Source organism: Nilaparvata lugens, chromosome 10, assembly GCF_014356525.2.
Source record: "Nilaparvata lugens isolate BPH chromosome 10, ASM1435652v1, whole genome shotgun sequence".
Classification (NCBI taxonomy): Eukaryota; Metazoa; Arthropoda; class Insecta; order Hemiptera; family Delphacidae; genus Nilaparvata; species Nilaparvata lugens.
The window spans coordinates 14,761,251-14,781,078 of NC_052513.1; the positions used below are offsets into that span (position 1 = coordinate 14,761,251).

Consider the following 19,828-nt stretch of genomic DNA (forward strand, 5'->3'; position numbering starts at 1 on the left):
GAACAGAGATTTATTTGTGATTTTTCGGATTAAGTTGGGTAGCGACAATTCGGCAAGGAAATAATGATAAATCGAACACTAAGATGGATTAGAAAAAATGACCTATGGGGAAGCGAATACTCAATATCAGGCAGGAAACAGGATAGATGAGAATGATCAAGAATATATGCTGTACAGACAACACTGTGGACTACAATAATTATCAATCATTCAATTTTTCAATGAAGCATTCAAAATCATAGACCATTCAAATAACTTCCCCTCCAAAATTCACTCTGATCTGAGTAGATTTTTAAAGCGAATTCGCTGATAGTTTCAACTAAAAAGTTGATGGAAGGACTACGTTGATCTAAATGGAGAATGACATTGATAAATGTGGGCGTGGAAGATATCTAACTTGCCTATTAGGTATGATACCTAATATCTAACTTGCATGAAGTACAAATAAATACATTTCCTTCAAATTATTCATGAACTCAGAAATTCACTCATCAATTTCATGAAATGTATATGAAAATTATTCAAATTAAGATGTACAGTCCTCTTGAAATTTTTATAAGCGACAGGATTTCTTTTTAAACCTAAAACATTTAAATCTACAACTAAAATGTATCACCATTTACTGCTAGAATGTTTTTATTTTCATATACAAAATCATAAACGTATATCTAAAAATATGAAATATAATATTATATTTCTAATATGAATGAATGAATTTTATTTGCCAAAAACAAAATACAAAAAATAAATATAAGTATATACTACTGCACTTAAACCAAGATACATACATTTATTTAATTAGATATAATAACGAAATGATATCCTTTATATTATAAATAATAGTTTTAAAATGAAGATTCAATTTATGATCACATGCATAGGTGAGGCAAAAACACCGGCAAAAGGAAGATTCCTTGTGCGCCAGTGTGAGTCGTAAATCAGCTTAATCAGGGATGTAATATATAAACTTGAATCTAGCGTATGAAGTGTTCGAAAATATAATTTATAGTATGAAGGTGATTATTGTATAAAAGTCAACGATTGGAAATAATTCAAGTATATCTAAAATATATCGTGAAATATAAATGTGCCATATAAATAAAAAACGTATGTGACGTAAGTTTTTTCAAAGCATCTGGCACATGAAAATTATAAACGGCAACATCCATGGAGAATTTCAAGCGAGTTGGGAGAGATGTCAGCTAATTTGAAAACGAAATGATCTCCGGCCTGTTCATGTTGCATTGTAATGGTATTTACACAGTAATAGTTTCATTACACTGGTAGGCCTACGTAATAATGCTACTCATTCTTTACATATTTATGAGCAATGAATGAGCTAGCCGTCAGTTAGGAAGGTCGTTTGTACTTTACGTTTTCTAGCTTGTAAACTGCACAGAACTGAGACGCTGCTTGAACAGATTCAACGTTTACTCGATTTTCAGCTACTTCTCAACTAATTTGAACTATAAAACTGGAAGGAACAATGCGCTATGAATTGTACCGGATATAGAGTACAAAATAGCTACATCAATTAATATAGAATGGTAATGGATATACAGCACAAAAATATGCATTGATTAATATAGAATGGAACTGGATATACAGCACAAAAATATGCATCGATTAATATAGAATGGAACTGGATATACAGCACAAAAATATGCATCAATTAATATAGAATGGAACTGGATAAACAGCACAAAAATATGCATCAATTAATATAGAATGGAACTGGATAAACAGCACAAAAATATGCATCGATTAATATAGAATGGAACAGGATATACAGCACAAAAATATGCATCAATTAATATAGAATGGAACTGGATATACAGAACAAAAATAGGCATTAATATTAATATATTATATGCCAATGAAAGACAATATATTTTTATATTCTGCATCTAGATATTGATTTCATGAATTTTGTTTTGCTGAGAACATTTTCATTATCTTCAATGTACAAATACAAAATTTATTACCGAATTGTTGAAGAAATTAGCACAATTGGAGGCAGAGAAAATTTTCTAAAGGACTGTGAATTATAAGGAGGCACTGTAAATTATAAATAATTTATGAATTGAAAAAGAGATTGAAACCTATATAAAAATGAGTAAAAATCTTGTTAACAGATTCTGAATCGATCTTGATTTCATGAACCTGTTTTCCTCATAGGCAACAATATTGATGAATCACAATCACGTTTGTTTATAAACACAAGTCGATAGACAAAATAGTGTGAAAGATTAATTAGATCAACAAAAGTACCAATTTCATCACATTTTATGAATATAAATAAGATTTTTATCTACCAACCACCACTGCCTGGATGATATTTCGTCTGGAATTCACGGAAGTCAAAAGACATTGACCAAATGCACGAGTATAAGATATAAACCAACTAGCAGACTGTTAAGAAGTATTTTTCATCAGTCTATAGATGTATCAATTCGGATGATAAATATCATGATGAGAGAATGCATATTCATATTCATTTGTTAGAGGTCAGAACATTACAATATTGAAAAGAAATATTGAATGTAATTCTTGAAAATGTCTGCTTTCAAAACCATCTCTCGGAGGAACCCAATAAAAACTGTAGGAACATTCATATCTCAACATCTTTTCTGCAATTTCGGAAAAGTTCAAGTGCCGGTTGCACAAAAGCCTGTTAAATTTTAACCGTAATTAATTCGTGAACCGTAATTCATATCTCAACATCATTCCTCCAGTTTCTTATGGAAAAGTCAAGTGCCGGTTGCACTAAAGCCTTTTTAATTTTAACCGTAATTAATTCCAAGAGAACAAATCATAAAAGTCTTCTTTTCAAAATAGCCTTCTCTAATTAGTTTTTGTGGATTTAATCATGATTAAAATTTAACAGGCTTTTGTGCAACCGGGATTCAAGCCATCCTCAGCAAAGAGATGTACTATGTATATGAGAGACTAATGGGAGAAATAAAGAAAATAAAATGTCTTTGAACACAAATCAAACCTAAATATTGGAGAAGTGAAAAACTTAGTTTTGTCCAAAATTACTGAATGCTATTCTTCAATTTTCCTTCAAACGATTACAACTTGATTTGTAACGACCTTCAAACGTTATCTATTCCGAATTATTTACGTAATATGCGCTCTATTAGCTGTTGCCAGGTGATGCAAGTTCAATTCTCAACAACCTAATCCATCTATCAGTCGCAAATTCAAGTAACGAAGCATTACTCGTATGACATCAATCACAACCCAAATCGATAATTTTTGTTACACCATGGCTAGCCAGCTCTATAGACATGCAACGACAAACAGATTTCTTTCCAATAGCATAAATCAGAACAACGTTTGAGCCACTTTGGATCAGAGTTGCATTCTTCAGTCTAGAGCTGATTAATAATGACACATTTGGCATAACATCAAACACAGGCCTTACGGGTTTTTGGCAGTGACTAACAACAAAAAACTACTGATGCCTGAGATTTTCACTTCACCTCTTGCCCTCAGCAAATAGAACAAAGGCAATCGGTTGGAAAAATATGTCAACAACATGAAAGTCAGTCGTGTGCCTGTGAACACTAACACTTAGGAGCAATATGCAAGTCTATAAAAAAATCTGGTTTCGACAACGACAACTTTCCTTGCCGTTATGAAAATCGATCACCTGACGCTAGTGTTCCCGCGTATCTCAAGTCTACTGTTCAAAGATTTGATCCAGCTGGTGACAGAACAATAACGCTGGAGACCCACGAGGTCTGCAATCTCTTCATAGTGAATCATTTAATAGAATCAACACCTTGCCAACTGTTTGCAACTGGATAATCACATTTTCTCGAATTTCGAGCTTATTTTTAATTTTAGGTGAAAATGTTACTGAACATCAATTGTAGAGATTCTCATGCTCAATCTTTTCCACTAAATTTTTTTTTTGTTTAAACTGTATCTGAAGCCTGATAATTGAAAATCTAAAATCAAACTTTGCATAGATGTGGCAGAGCTCCTGAATTTTTTACAGATATGAGACTTGTGGCAGCTGATATAGCTTATCAATGACTATTTTAGGTATAAATTTGATCAGAATCGTTGGAGCCATTTTCGAGAAAATCGCGAAAAACCCTGTTGGTGACATTTTCGCCATTTAGCCGCCATCTTGAATCACATTTGATCGAAATTGTTCGTATCGGATCCTTATAGTGTAAGGACAATAAGTTCCAAATTTCGAGTCGTTCCGTTAATTGGGAGATGAGATATCGTGTACACATACACTCATACAGACCAATACCCAAAAATCACTTTTTTGGACTCAGGGGACCTTAAAACGTATAGAAATTGAGAAATTGAGGTACTTTAATTTTTTTCGGAAAGCAATACTTTCCTTATCTATGGTAATAGGGCAAGGAAAGTAAAAAATAGTAGCTCTAGCTCTGTAAAACAGTTGAGGTCATAATAAATCTGCTTCATAAATTTCTTTGGGTTGACAATTATTATAGATACTTCATCTATTTCCATGACATCTATATAACGTTTACTAGTTGCTATTCACGATTGTTAAAGCCTCTCTTATTCATGAAATTCAACAAGATTGAGAGAGGACTAAATAGTCCTAGCTCCGCTAAATGAAGAATGTATTCATTTCAATTTTCACAAATTACTGGTGATACTCTTATAATATTCGAGCATGTATAGAGTTAGTATCCTCAAAATGAATTACAGTGTTGTAGACCTAAAATATCCCTATCGACGTTAACATTACAAAGTGTATCATTATAATTTATCTTTCATAATACTACCCGCATTATTAAAATATCACCTGAAGTATAACTTGGTACTTTGTGAAGGATTTATGGCACTTGAAAATATTATCATTATAATTTTATTGATTCAATGAAACAAAATTAGTATGTAGAATAATTTGGGGATGATCAACAGACACAGCCCAAAACTGTTCCTCCACCGAATTTCGATTCATTAAAATAGTCCAGAAAAAAGGTTATGATTTCTTCACTTTATAAAATTTTGTCTAATTTTCTCACCAAACACTTGAAATAATAAAATTTCAATTTAGAAAGATTAAGATCCGAATTGAAAACAAAATTTCTTCTACTTAGCGCTCAAAACTGTAAAATAAATATTAATTTGAAATATTTTGTTTTATATTTTATTTTATCCCTGTATGAGCCAAAATGTCAACCTATTCCTTTTCAATATGTTCTATTAAATTGGATTGCTAAATATAGAGTTACGACTCTAAGGCCCGGTTGCAAAAGGTTGTATTTTAACCGTGATTAACTTCACGAGAACCAATCAGAGAAGGTGTTTTTGGAAAGACAGCTTCTCTGATTGGTTCACGTGGAATTAATAACGGTTAAAATTTAACTGGCTTTTGTGTAACCGGCACTAATATTATAATAGCAACTAGAATAAGTGTCTTACTGTATTTTTGAATTACGAAAAAGTAAAGAGTGAAATGAAAATAAGAGAAAGCAACTCACCGTTGGGCCCGTATTTTTCCTGATTCCTCTTGACTTGGTCAAGAGACAACCCCCTCTCTTGGTCAACGCTGAAGTAGGTCAGAGCCTCTTCAACGGTTTTCATATGACCGTCTTCCATTTTGGACGGTTACACGCTCTGCAACACACAAAAACACAAAAATTAGTAAAATATTTGTAAATTCATACACCGAAATAAATTAAGGTTGTCATTGTAAAGGTATAACATATATATCGGCTTCAGTCAACAGTGAATTTAGAACATGAACGCCCCAAATCATGGGATATCTTCCAAAGCTATCTTTTCTCTATGGATATACTCAACAAATACAACAATTGAGAGATTGTGACGCACTGGAAGTTGGAAAAAATGGTAACTTTCCCTGTACAGTGCAGAGAAGACATTCTGACAGAAATCTGAATAGCCAATTACTGGCAGAATATGAATAAGTATATGTCAATTATTCAAGAGACATGAATACACAGCAAACTTTAAATCATTGGAAGCATCATAAATAATACCGTAATACTTTCCCAACCAATTATTATTAACGAGTATATTAGGGAGGATAGAAATTATGATTTAATAGGCAATAACTCGGTCCAATCTGTACTTCACGCGTATGAAACGATGCAATAAAAATTGTGCACTTGGGAATTATTACAGAAAATAAAAAAAATGAATAATGACCGCTTGAAATTTAGCAAATGTGCAGATCAGAGCACTGACAGTGACAAACCTAAAAATATGTAACGATGTTAGGGTGAGTTGAAAATTTCAGAGCCTCCACTGTCTCAATAAAATTCGAGTTTTGTCTCAGTGAATACAGCAGCATAAATCAGATGCCGTGGGCATCAACGCCACTCAACTTTTCAATAAGAAACCGAATTTTATTGGTGTGCAGTCCGGTGAGTCTCACAATTTTCTTCATAGCGGTTCAACAAAATTTCTAGTCGGCTAAAAATAAAATTCAAGCAACAGTTATCGATACTGAGTCCATCAGCCAATGGGAGTTTTATAGTTATCTAATTTTAAGTAACCCACTTGTAGAAAAACAGAACTATCATCTTCACCCATTGCTAGAAGAACTACACAATTTATAATATTGTTAAATCGAAAAATCTGGTGTGGCGCACTCACACAACTTTCCTTGCCGTTATGAAAATTGATCACCTGACGCTAGTGTTCACGCGGATCTCAAGTCTACTATTCAAAGATCTAAGCCAGCTGGTGACAGGACAATAACGCTGGAGACACACGAGGTCTGCTATCTCTTTATAGTGAATGATTTAATAGAATCAACAGTAGTCAATGGAATAATTACATTTTCTCGAATTTCAAGCTTATTTTCAATTTTAGGTGAAAATGTTACTAGACATTAATTGTAGAGATTTACATGCTCAATTTTTTCCACTTGATTTTTTTGTTTAAACTGTATCTGAAGCCTGATAATTAGGAATCTAAAATCAAACTTTGCATAGATGGGGCGGAGCTCCTGTAATTTTTACAGATATGGGACTAGTGGCAGTTGATGGAGCTTATCAATGACTATTCTAGGTATGAATTTGATCAAAATCGTTGGAGCCGTTATTGAGAAAATCACGAAAACCCCTGTTTTGACAACATTTTCGCTATTTTAGCCGCCATCTTGAATGACATTTGATCGAAATTGTTCGTGTCGGATCCTTATAGTGCAAGGACCTTAAGTTCCAAATTTCAAGTGATTCCGTTAATTGGGAGATGGGATATCGTGTACACAGACGCACATACACTCATACACACACACACACACACACACACACACACACACACACACACACACACCACACACACACACACACACACACACATACATACAGACCAATACCCAAAAACCACTTTTTTGGACTCAGGGGACCTTGAAACGTATAGAAATTTAGAAATTGGGGTACCTTAATTTGTTTCGGAAAGCAATACTTTCCTTACCTATGGTAATAGGGCAAGGAAAGTAAAAATGAGGTTTAAATATTTAAAAATACATATTGATCGAATTCTGATGAGTTTCTTGTTAATTCATCATGTAATTGCACGTTACTTGTTCTGCCTTGTCCGCAGTTCAGTGACAAGAGAATCCTCATAGGGAATAAGTAAATTCAACATTGTCTGAGAGTCAAAGCCAATTTAGATAGTTAAGCTACAATAGATAGGCAGGCCAACAAAACTATTTGTTGAAATGAGAATAGCATTTTTGAGTGGTAAAATCATAAAACAATTCAATAATGTCAGATACCTATCTAATATCTATCACTTCAAAAACCATAATAACAAAAACAGTGACTTACAACCTTGAAATTATTGTTCTTTGAATAATTCCACTTGAAAATGAAAGTGATAGAGAACAACTTGCTCATCATAGTTGGTGGGTACTTCAGAAATTCTAATAGACTTGCATAAAGGAATTCGAAAATATGAGACTTCTAAATTGGAAAAGGTATAATGTAAATATTCAACTATTCAGACATAAATATTTGAATAAATGAGCATTTATCCTTGCTTGGATATTGAAAAGCAATAGAATCTTTCGGCAAAAATCACCGTATGTACAACAATAAGTAATACAGAGTTTATTTTATAAAGAACCACAGATTGCAGAAGTTAGAATTTGGATAGTCCATGGAAAACCTTGTAATTTAAAACGACTCCATTAATATTAAGGTATTTCACACAAAATTTTCCAAGTTTCATACATTAGAAAGGAATATTTAAAGAATTGAGATAGTCGAAATTATCAAACGGGACTTACTGATTAAGAACACTCAAACCAACAATTTGAAAAATTACACATTGATCTTAGAATACTACTTAGAACATCATATTCAGACACACAAAACCTTATTCAACTCAACAAGTGTTCAACTCAAATAAAGTGAGCTGTACATTATTTGACAATGGTATAACACTAGCGATTACATTCACCTAATAACACACTGAGGAAACCAACTTTGTTTTATCAGAGCCTTCACAAAGCTAGATACCGGCCTGTTGTATATCTGTCAAAACTGTTAAACTCCCCAGTATTTTTATGTATTATTTCTTCACATTGCCACTGTCACACCAAATGAGATTCTAAAAAAAATGCGATTCAATTCACCTTGAGCTTGCAGACACGACACAATAAACCCGTGAGATAAAAAATCATTGCCAAAAAATAAACAAGGAACACGACATTGCATAATGTTGCCAAAATTCTTTGCAAAAGTTGAAGGCATCTAGAGTTCTAGGCCACAATATTTTATTCTCAATTTTAGAATTAATCCAGAGCCTTTCAAACCAGCTAAAATAGTCTGGTAGAAACAATTCTCTACTTCTTTATCCGTCGCTACAAACAGCCCTAGGTGAGCCCTGGCCTCCTTCACAACACGCCTCCATTCTTCTCTGTTCAATGGATCTTTTTTTCCATCCTCTCACCCCTATCTTTCTCAGGCCATCCATCACTTGGTCTACCCACCTGTTCCTTGGCCTACCTTTTTTCGTCTGCTGTGCAACTGAATACTATTTTGGGCATTCTAGCCTCACTCATCCTCATCACATGCCCCAACCAACTTCTTATTTGAGCCTTAACGAAGCGTACTAACAACTAACAATGGCAAATTTGATCATCTTGAAGTGCTGAACAATATCTTGCTGGAACGGAATTAAGGTTGAATCAGATTTAGTAGGCCTAGTGATAAATTGAATAAAAAATCATTTAGGACTACAGAGCAGTACCTTTATTTTCAGCAAGAAACTTATCAAACCCTGATTTTTTACTTTTAAATACATCTTAACAAAGTTTGATGTAATATTGTTGAGAAAATATATTTTAGAAAACTCTTTAATATTTACAAATTAATCGTTATTGTAGTTTTTATAATTCAACTTTAACTTATCTCTTTATTTGAGGATTTATTTTAGCATTTGATTAGTGTATTCTCACATACGGTTCATGGGAGGGACAAGAGATGAGTATGCTGTCCTACAGTTCTAGGTGGATCCAAAACCATAGGCCTAGATTTTCAACCACAATTATTTTGCGGATTCAATAAATTGCATGCAGGCGTATGTTAGATAACTATTGAATTTCAAGCAATAAGATTTATTTATTGTTAAATTATCTAAGGAATTTCTAGACATATGGACATTATATTAATTTCAATAAAAAATATAAAATAAAATTAATCTGTCTGACAAGTGTATAATCTATTGGGAAGAATAAGGGAAATTCACACTTTAGAAACCTTTAACTATTTTAGATATTATAACAATTATTCAATCAAATAAAAATTTCAAAACAAAAATGCAATTACGGAAAAAACTGAATATCTTATAACCATTACAGCAATTGACAAATTAGCATTAAATCGAGTCAATTTTGATAGTTTGATAGAACTGAAGCAAATCAAGAAATCACTAAAACCAAACCGTTACAAAACTTGAACACGTTGCAAAATGAAAATTGCAAATAAATACTGGTCAAAATAATTAATTGTAATATTTAAACTGTAGAAATTAACAGAAATTTATGAATAGAATATTGATAAAACCCTTGAATTCTAGCAAAAATATTTGCTATAATAATAATTGACAAAAACTGGTAGCGGTCAATAAAATAGGTTAAGTCGTTATAACCTAAGTCGAACAACGCCACATAGCAAAAGTTACTCAGTTACATTGAATTATACTTGATATTGTTTTCAATAAATGATTAAGAATGAAATATTTGTCTCAAAAACTAAGGATCGACTCACCTTTCAACCTATCCTAATTTCGAAAGAAATAAGTAAATGAGCATGAGATACGTCACGCGCAAGGAAATGTTTTTGCAAGTCGTTGATCGCAGAAAACAAAAACACTAAACTATTGATAGGACCTAACCACTCACTATTTTACTAAGTTTCTTACTGAACTTATTTAATATCACAAATTGATGGAAAACGGAATCATTTTACAGTTTTCTTGCACAACGATGACATTTTCAATTTCCACTGACTTCAGACCAGACGACTAAAACCAATGCCAACTTGAACGAAAGATAACGTCACTGCTTTTTCACCGTCGCTATTGTATTTGACAAATTGAAAAAGTTTTGAATTTACACTAAAAACTTCTTTTCAACTCCATTATTTCTAAATAAATGTGGAACTAAGTATTTCAGTGCTGAATAATGTGTTCTATGACATAATCCATTAAAAATTTATGTCCAGCAGCTGTTCTCGTGAGCCCCTACGCAATTTTAGTGCTCTTGAAGCAAGCTTCATGTGGAATGATTCTATTGGCTGGTGTGTCACGTGGAGTGGCTGTGACGTAGCAGCTTCTGTTTGGTGGGAAATTTGAAATTTCTCGGGACGAAATCCTTGACCCGACTTTTTTCACAATATATTCTAAAAAAAATTTAGACAGTAATTTACTTCATTCATTTAGAGTGTCAATCTCCATTAATACTCATAGATTAATTAAAAACGTAATATCAATGGAAAAATTACTAAAAACATGGCCTGTAATGAAAATGAACTACTTATCCATCCATCCACCTTGAGGAATTTAAAAGTTTATTGAAAATTATAAAGCCATTAATCAATTTATGTATCGTAGATTTCACCATACAAGCTTATTATAGAAGCGATACCAGGTTATAGAAGCCTATAAGCTCTATAGGTATAGAAAATGCATATTTTACAAGGACCAGGAATAAATAAATAACAGCACTGATGTAATTGTTATGTCGCCTTGTTACCTACCGGTATTTCCTTTGTTTCAATCAAGAATGTAACTTTTCATTTCAATTTCTGCAGTTTTCTTTATAAACTAACTTCCAGATTAACCATCTATTCAAGCAGAGATATGTGGATGAGTTTAAAGCGAAGGATTTCAACAGATCAATAATTTTATTCAATATTGTATAAAGGGAATAAAACTATAGCATTAAACAACAAATAAAAAAATACGGTACAGAATAAGAATTCTGCTATTTTTGGTTTGAAGAATAATTATTGAACAACAATATGTTTTATTATTATAATGATAGGCTACACATTTTATTTTAGTAGTAATCAGAGCAAAATTACACAATAAACAGTTCTATTATGCTGAATCAAACTTCACACATCATATATTAATTAGATATTTAATATATAATTTCAGAAAAATATATATGTAGAATAAGGTAATTTGAGAAAAAACTGTCCTACCTTCATCATTGAATCTATTGTTATGATAATATGGTAGCGCCTACAGTATTCAAATTATCATCAAAGGATATCATCCATGCATGATATTTTCTTATTGGGTTAATCTTACAATTCAATTTTAGGGCATTATAGTATCATTACTGTATTTTCTAGTGTATTCAAGTGTAACTTACTCGTATACATGATACGGTACATATAGCTCTAAAAACTTATTAGGATATAAACTAGAATATAAATAAAAATATGAATCTGAGTAGGTACCCTTTTAAATTATTTTAGCACGATATGTTTTGGCTACTAATGCCATTTTAAAGTGATTCGAACATTTTTTTTTTGAAACCGGTCTTTCTAAGTACGGTATCAATAAATCTGTGGGTTTTGACAATTTCTTAGTCTTTTTCATTTAATATGATTTGAAAATGGCATTAGTAGCCGGAACATGTCGTGCTAAAATAATTTAAAATGGTACACAGATTAATATTTTTATTTATAATAAAAGTAGCCCTAAAGAAAAAAATACAAACTAGGCCTATAAGATACTTAGGAGACAACTAATAATTCTTTCATCAATGCAAACTTTCATTATCATAATTTTCTTTTATAGTGATGATAGGAGAGGCCTGCCCTATGTGTTGTAGGCATATATGACATTCATAAAATCATTATAATAGAACAATAAAAAAATATTGTAACCATATTTTTCAATCGTATTTCATGAGTTACGGTACCTCTTTTTGATGGAGTAGCTTCGTCAGCACATCTACAGAAATGCAACAAAGCACAAAGTACGGAGCGCGCGGCAACCACTAGAAGAAGGAGCGACGCATTTTTGTGAAAGCGCGAAACGGTACTATTATTTTCTCAAGTTACTTTTATTTCTACAATGCGTAGGACTAGTTGCCCGGGCAAAGCGAGAGCGGCTGCCAAGTCCCACCACTAGACAATTTTAGCACACGGACGATTGCTGTGTATGCTGAACTAAGGCGGTCGATCTTTGCTAAAAGATAGAAAGAAAGACGACCAGCAAGTGTATATTAGAGATGAGAGATTGCGCGTATTTTTGTGCCAACCTGGTCGATTTCAGTCAGCACCTAGATTTGCAGTTGTGTCGCCAAAAAGCTACGATTCTAGTATTTAGTCCCGACCGAAATTCTTTGGCTTTGTTCCTTGCCAGCTATTGCCGAAAAGCTGGTTTTATCCCAAACCTGGCAACTCATCCAACTGTTGTTTCCAATTTTATGAATTTCGGATGTCACTAAAAGTGGAGCATTGCAGTTTTTTTTTAATTTGAGGTGTGCTTGTTCCAATTATTGTTGAAAGTCCATCATCTTATTATAATCAACCATTATGATATGTCTCTTCCAACACTAGAACTGATTAAATGCATTGAATAAAAATTTTTCCCGGTGTTGTAAAATGAATACCCTAGTCCACTTTGTGATAGATTTGGACTGTGAGTCCAACATTATAAAATATGTTGGATTTTTTATTTTACGTTTTTTGAAGTTTTCTTATTCATAAGTCTGTCTAATTATAATAAATTTTGAGTGAGAGGTGCCGCACCGTTCAAAACGTTCATTTACAAAATGGGGAGTTACATTTCTGTTGAAAAATGTGACATGATTTTTGTCTTTTGTCCTAATAATCATACAATTCTTTCTGAATTAAACCAGTAATTTGGCTAGAAGCAAACTTTAATTTAATCATAGGAGGTTAATTGCAAGAGAGTCAACAGTGGATGAGAGTCAGTAAAGCTCATTCAAAAATGAAACCATCCAATATATAAGACATCTTCAAACATGCTACAGTTTTTCACGATGAGTACTTTTCTGCTAATAAAATTTGTCACAAAGATGAGATTTTCATTTTTCTAAAGAGGTAGAGGGAGGTGAAAGATTACAAATTGTTATATTGGAATCAACATGAAATCTTAAACCGTGAGTTTATCAAATTAATTTAGTTTCACTATCAGATTCACTACTTATACTCTTACTCAAAATCAAAATATGATAATTGTCTGGCATGTATAAAAGTTACTTTTTATGACAGTTTAAGAGGACCATTAACAAGAAGGCTTGAAAGTTGGCATACATGCACGCATACATTTTAACTTTTAATTACAGTTTTAGTGGATCATTGATTGTATCCAACAATTGGGTGAATGATTATTTGTTTTATGCAATTTTTGCAGTCTTCTACCCTCAAAGCATCTAGCTCCACATATTATTGAATATACTCAATGCTTTTGAGAGTACAATTAATTTTTCATTTTTGATTTTTGAATTAATTTTGAGAGTGGAATTAATTTAATGCCTTTTGGGAAATCAATTCCTCAAAGCTACAGTATATCAGCACTTCAGCAGTAGAAGGATTATTGAGAGAGTGCATTAATTAATCAACACTCTTTATATGATTTTTTTAATTATATATATATAGTGTATATATATATATTATATATATATATATTATATATATATATATATATATATATATATATACACTATAGGATACTGTACTTGAAATAGAACGATTCTCATTTTTTTCATAATTGAATGATTGAAGCATTTATATTTCAATGTGGAGGAGCACTACAATGTTAGTTACTTAGAAAAGAACGTGCATTAATTAACCCAGTTATAATTTCTTATCAATGATTTCTACACAGGATGAAAACGATTAATCACCAAAACTCCTCCAATTTTGTACTTAGTACCTATTATTAATGTTCGATGAATTAGCTTACTCAACGACAAAATATTTGGCTGGCAATATAAAAGCCAATAAAAAATGTATACTGATAAAAAAGAATGAAGTTTATTAATTAATCAAGCATGCATTCAATCAGAAAATGGAAAATTGCTTGATTCAGGATCAGAAATTTTCTCAACTTAGTACTGATATCGGTTAGTGTATACACTACATCTTTTTTGTTTCTATTGGAATTCCAATAATAATTGAATGCTGTTTAAAAAGTTGGATATGAGAACTAAGAAAGAAAGATGAGTGAAATAGAAATATGGCTGAATAAAAGGAAAGAATAATTGATAATTATTATTAAACAAAAATCCCAATTCATCATTTCTCTCCCTAAAATTATATTTCCCGCCTCTTTATAATTATATTCATTAATTAGCATTTGAACAAATGCAACTTCCTATTTATTTCCATCTGTAGAAAGAATAATATTATAAAGAGGAGGGAAATAGAATTTTAGAGAGAATAAAATGATGAAAGGAAAAGTGAAACAAGCTCCTCAACCCTGCACAATACTCAACTCACATCATTCAGCATACCCAGTCATCCACCCGCTCTAACATAACCTCAAAGTCCTCACGTCTATTTCTGTTATCCACTATTTTCGTTACAGGCGGTGAGACCAGCAATGTTGCAAGGCGCACTTTAAAGTGTCAGCATCGTTTGAAGGAGGAGAGCATTGATGTTATTCATAAAGAATGCTGACAGTTAAAAGTGAAGAAAAAGAGTAAGTTGACACTTTCCTTTCTAATTTCGCCCTCCGCGCGACATCAATCATGATCACTGACCTTGGTGCCAGAGCTTTTTCTTCTTCTATTTACTCAGCTTCCTCCACACTCCGCACCTCGGCTAACTTTGTTTCCCGGTTGAAAATAAAATAGAAAAGTCTTGAATCTTAATATAATGTCTGGTTTCAAGATCACGGATTCGAGTGGGTGATTTTGGAGTAGTTCTGTTAAGTTAGTGGTAGGAATGACACCTATTTTTTCACAGAATATTCTGAGTATGTATAACACCATAGAGAAACAATAGCCTATCCCATGGTATAGGGCGTTTATTTCGCAACGTTTACTGTTATCTCAAGCCGATTACTGTCGGTTATTGTCGATTTTTACTGGTTTGACCGGGTAAGAGTGTATGAACGGCACAATATGAGAGACTACCAGCGTCATAAAGTTTCACAGGAAAGAACTACGTGGACTATCAACCAACTTGAGATAACAGTAAAAGTTGCGACATAAACACCCTATACCATGGGATATCTACTGATTGTTTCTCTATGATAACATCCTGTGGAAGTTTCTGCAGAAAACAAAAACAAAAGAGAACGGTGCATATGAACATGAATAAAGAATATTATGGATACTATACAGTATTATTTTATGAAAAATATAATATATGTTGTTGGTTATTCATCTTGTTTTCACCAATATTATCACTATGGTATTTTTATATAACTTTAAAGTGAAAAAACACTCACATTGTATGGTGTGGCGACGACCATTTCGTGCTGGTGCTGCACATTTTCAAGCCAAATAGAAACTCTTTTTTTGTTCAAATTTGTTCAGAGTTTCCATAAAAGCACGAAACGGTCGTCGCCACACCAAACAATGTGAGTGTTTTTTAACTTTGAAGTTCTATAAAAATACAAAATAGTAATATAATATATTATATATTAATCATCATTCCTGGACCGAAAATCAAGTAACGAATCAGTGTGTGATTACATACGGTAACCTTATCTTTTGGACAACATTAACATTTTATCAAAATTTTTGGAGAGAAATAGTACAGGCTCAGCCTAGTTTTTCCTCCAATGTCATAATTGTATTATGATTATATTATTTTATACAATAAATGAATGAATGAATTTTATGTAAGCAGAAATAAAAGGTTATTATTGTATTTTTAATGTTATGAGAAATAAATACTTTTTCACAATATTATAATATAATGGGCTATTTTGGAAATGTATTTTTCATAAAATTACATTTATAATAATTATTGTATAATTGTAAAATATAATGTGAATTCGATCCACACATTATTGTGAATAATTTATTTAAGATGTTCATAGTAATTTATTTTAAACTTATTAGTCGATTTATCCATTGGAATCAAGTTAGATGAATTCACGGTATAATGAACGGTACCTATATATGAAATAAACTTGAAATAAGTGGCTTGTTAAATTGATTATTTATAAACACATCTCAAGGCTTTCATTCTTTCTTCAACTCCTTTTCAAACCTTGTAATTTTCTATGGTGTGTTTCTGCTTCTATATTAGTTTATAAATTTCACATATTATCACTTGTTTTTAAAATACTATAAATATTGTTGAAAAAAGAAAATTGAATAAGCTTCTTCCAAGAATTTTATAATTTTATTATTTTATTATTCAACGAAAATCATAAATAAATGCTGTAAATCACCCCGAAGACTTCTGCTACTGCAGACATTGACAACAGGGTTAACAGCTAGATGGAAATTCGATGAGAACTACTATCCAAAAATTAGTTGCCAGCCCGGGAATCGAACCTCCCATTTGGGAGGTACCGGGTTCGATTCCTGGGCTGGCAACTAATTTTTGGATAGTAGTTCTCATCGAATTTCCATCTAGCTGTTAACCCTGTTGTCAATGTCTACTGTAGCAGAAGTCTTCGGGGTGATTTACAGCATTTATTTAGGATTTTCGTTAAATAATAAAATTATATATTAATTAGCATTTGAATAAATGCATTCTCTATTTAATTCCATCTGTTCTTCCAAGAACGCTATGACGAGTACAACAGAGAAAGCATAAGGAGAGGAACATGTGAGAGGTGAAAGAAGGGAAACAAGAGTGAGAAAGAAGTATGTGGAACGGGAATGTGAGAAGGGGAAGAAGGAGTCTAGCTTCAAGTGCACAGTTGAAGTGCTGAGAAATACCACAGACTGCAACCAATTAGTTATAATAACGTGAGTGTTGCACTTGAATTTTTCCCCGTACTGTGACAATAAATGGAATTTCTTTCTATCGCTGGATTTTCCATTCAGAGAGACCTGTTCCACAGAATCCAGCTTTTTCCTTCTTCCACAAATTCCATTTTTACAGTATCACATTTTTCTTCTCCATAAAAAAATCCCTATTTCTTCAGGCTTTTTTCTTTCAAAAGTTCTGCTTATCATCACAATTTTCCTTCCTTTCCAACACTAAACTTATTTTCTTCTACCACCTTTTTTGTTTTCCCGCCTTTCTCCTATGCTTTGACAAATTTTTCTCCCACGACTTCCCTCTTCTCACACAATTCCTTTTTTCTTCCTCAATTTTCCTTTTTCAATTGGGAGCGAACCTAGAAGTCGACTACAGTTTCCTTTGTACAACTTGAACAATTTTTAGATCATTCGTTACGAATTTGCTTGAAGAAAAACAGGTCAATTCCCCTCCTGCATAATTATCCTATTATATTAAGCGAGCAATTTCTGTATTTTTATATATATTTTTATATCTGGTTATTTATGTTAAACGGATCTCGAAAACGGCTCTAACGATTTTCACGAAATTTGGAACATAGTAGGTTTATGATATAAAAATTCGATTGCACTAGGTCTCATCCTTGGGAAAACTCGCTGAACGACATTAAAAGGATAATTCATCCTTGGCTGAAACAGCTGTGGATAGTAAAAAAGTGAGTGAGTATGTGAAAAATCAAAATATCGCATTCCCGAAATTATTCATCATAAGATGACATTTATAGCCAGCTGTGAAATATAAACATGATCATTTTAGAGAATTGTGCTCTGTTTATCAATAAATAAAAATAACGAGCGAAGCTCGGTGCCGCGATATTATAATAATATACATGACTGTATACATACAAAGACTTCATTATATGTAAAACTCAATTTTTTGTCCCTCCACAATTTTCCTTTCCCAAAACAATATTTCTCCACATAATTCCCTCTTCCTATCAATTTCCCCTTTTCAATCGAAAATAAACCTCTATAATATGACAATCGCGGTATATCAATATGTAAATTTGACAATCGCGGTACATCAATATCTATAAAAAAAAAAAACACACAAAATACCTTTATACGGTACAACAAAACACAACTTTGGTAAAATTTGAACGATTTTGTCAGGAAGCTTTACAAATTTACATTAATATGTAACTTATCATAAAATTCCCTCCCTGATTTATTTGCAATCAAACTAGTTTGTAATAAATCTCTCACAAATTCGCATAAAGATGTACCGTATCATACAATTTCCTTCCTGATGCATTTGCGATGCAGACAATAATAATTTTGTAAGAATAAATCTTCATATATTCACATGAAGATATATGATACAATTCCCTGCCTGACGTCTGTACAGCTCAGCCAGTTTTGTAAGAAATCTCCACAAATTTGCGCCGTCAAACAGCGACAGCTAAGTCACCAGAAAAAGATAAAAGCTGCGACCTCACACTCAGCCCGGGGCTAGGGGATTAAATAAAAACGTCTAGACCCAAAACGAATCCGCACCTATATCAAAGGTGGTGGAGCTGATTCGAAAGAGAAGATCTGACGCGGAGAATGTATGTGTGAAGGAGAAAGAAGATAAGAAAGAGAAGTGGAGGTAGCTCTCGTCACATTTGGCACAGAGATGCGATGCGGCAGTGCCGTTCCCTTATATTTGAGTTGAGTAATTCTGTAAAAGCAAACGAACGACTGAGAACGTAAGGACGTTCTGAAAATAGAGTGTACGGGCTCTGATGTGTGTGTGACGAACACCAGGGAAAGAATAAGGAGGAGGAAGAATAAGATGATGGAATAAAAATAAGATATTCAGGGAGAAGAGTGAGAAGGAATAAGTAGAATAAGAAGATGAAATAAAAATAAGAAATTCAGGGAGAAGCTATACACACAATCTGCAATATTCAGACAACAAAAATGTGGGGAACTTCGCAAAGGTCAATACGGTCGAGGTTTACATTAATTATATATTATTCTACAACAAAAATAAATTGTAACTCAAAATACAGAGGGCGCCAAGTGTGTTATCACCACTACTAATACTATACTAGCTTTTGTTCAAGTATTTTGTGTAAGAGTGTGAGGAGTTTGAAAAGTGTGCGAAGAACAAGAAGCTATTTATAGGTGCAGTCAGGTCTGCTGTGGTCCATATCTCTCAGCGGTCTGCAGTGTATTTTCATATTTTAGCGGCTTTCATAAGACGGCACCAGCCAGCGCACACTTAGCTCATAATCGATGAAGCTGCTTTTTTGTTGCATTCTACAGATTGCTGGGGGGAACGATTGAAATGATGGGAGTAAACAGAGTTTGTTGCATTGCATTACTTGGTTTCGATGGTAAAGTCGGTTTCGACTTGGTTTCGATTTCAAATAAGTCTTTCAA

At 32.8% G+C, this 19,828-nt stretch overlaps 1 protein-coding gene across 1 annotated transcript in view; it reads right to left on the bottom strand.

Annotated features, from left to right (window-relative positions):
* LOC111046824 (calcium-transporting ATPase sarcoplasmic/endoplasmic reticulum type) overlaps nt 1–19,828 on the bottom strand; it is a 104,089-nt gene that overhangs the window by 75,186 nt on the left and 9,075 nt on the right. Inside the window, 1 exon segment of the mRNA XM_039436398.1 lies at nt 5,487–5,622. Within this exon segment, the coding sequence (XP_039292332.1) occupies nt 5,487–5,604 (118 nt within the window). The 5' untranslated portion in view covers nt 5,605–5,622.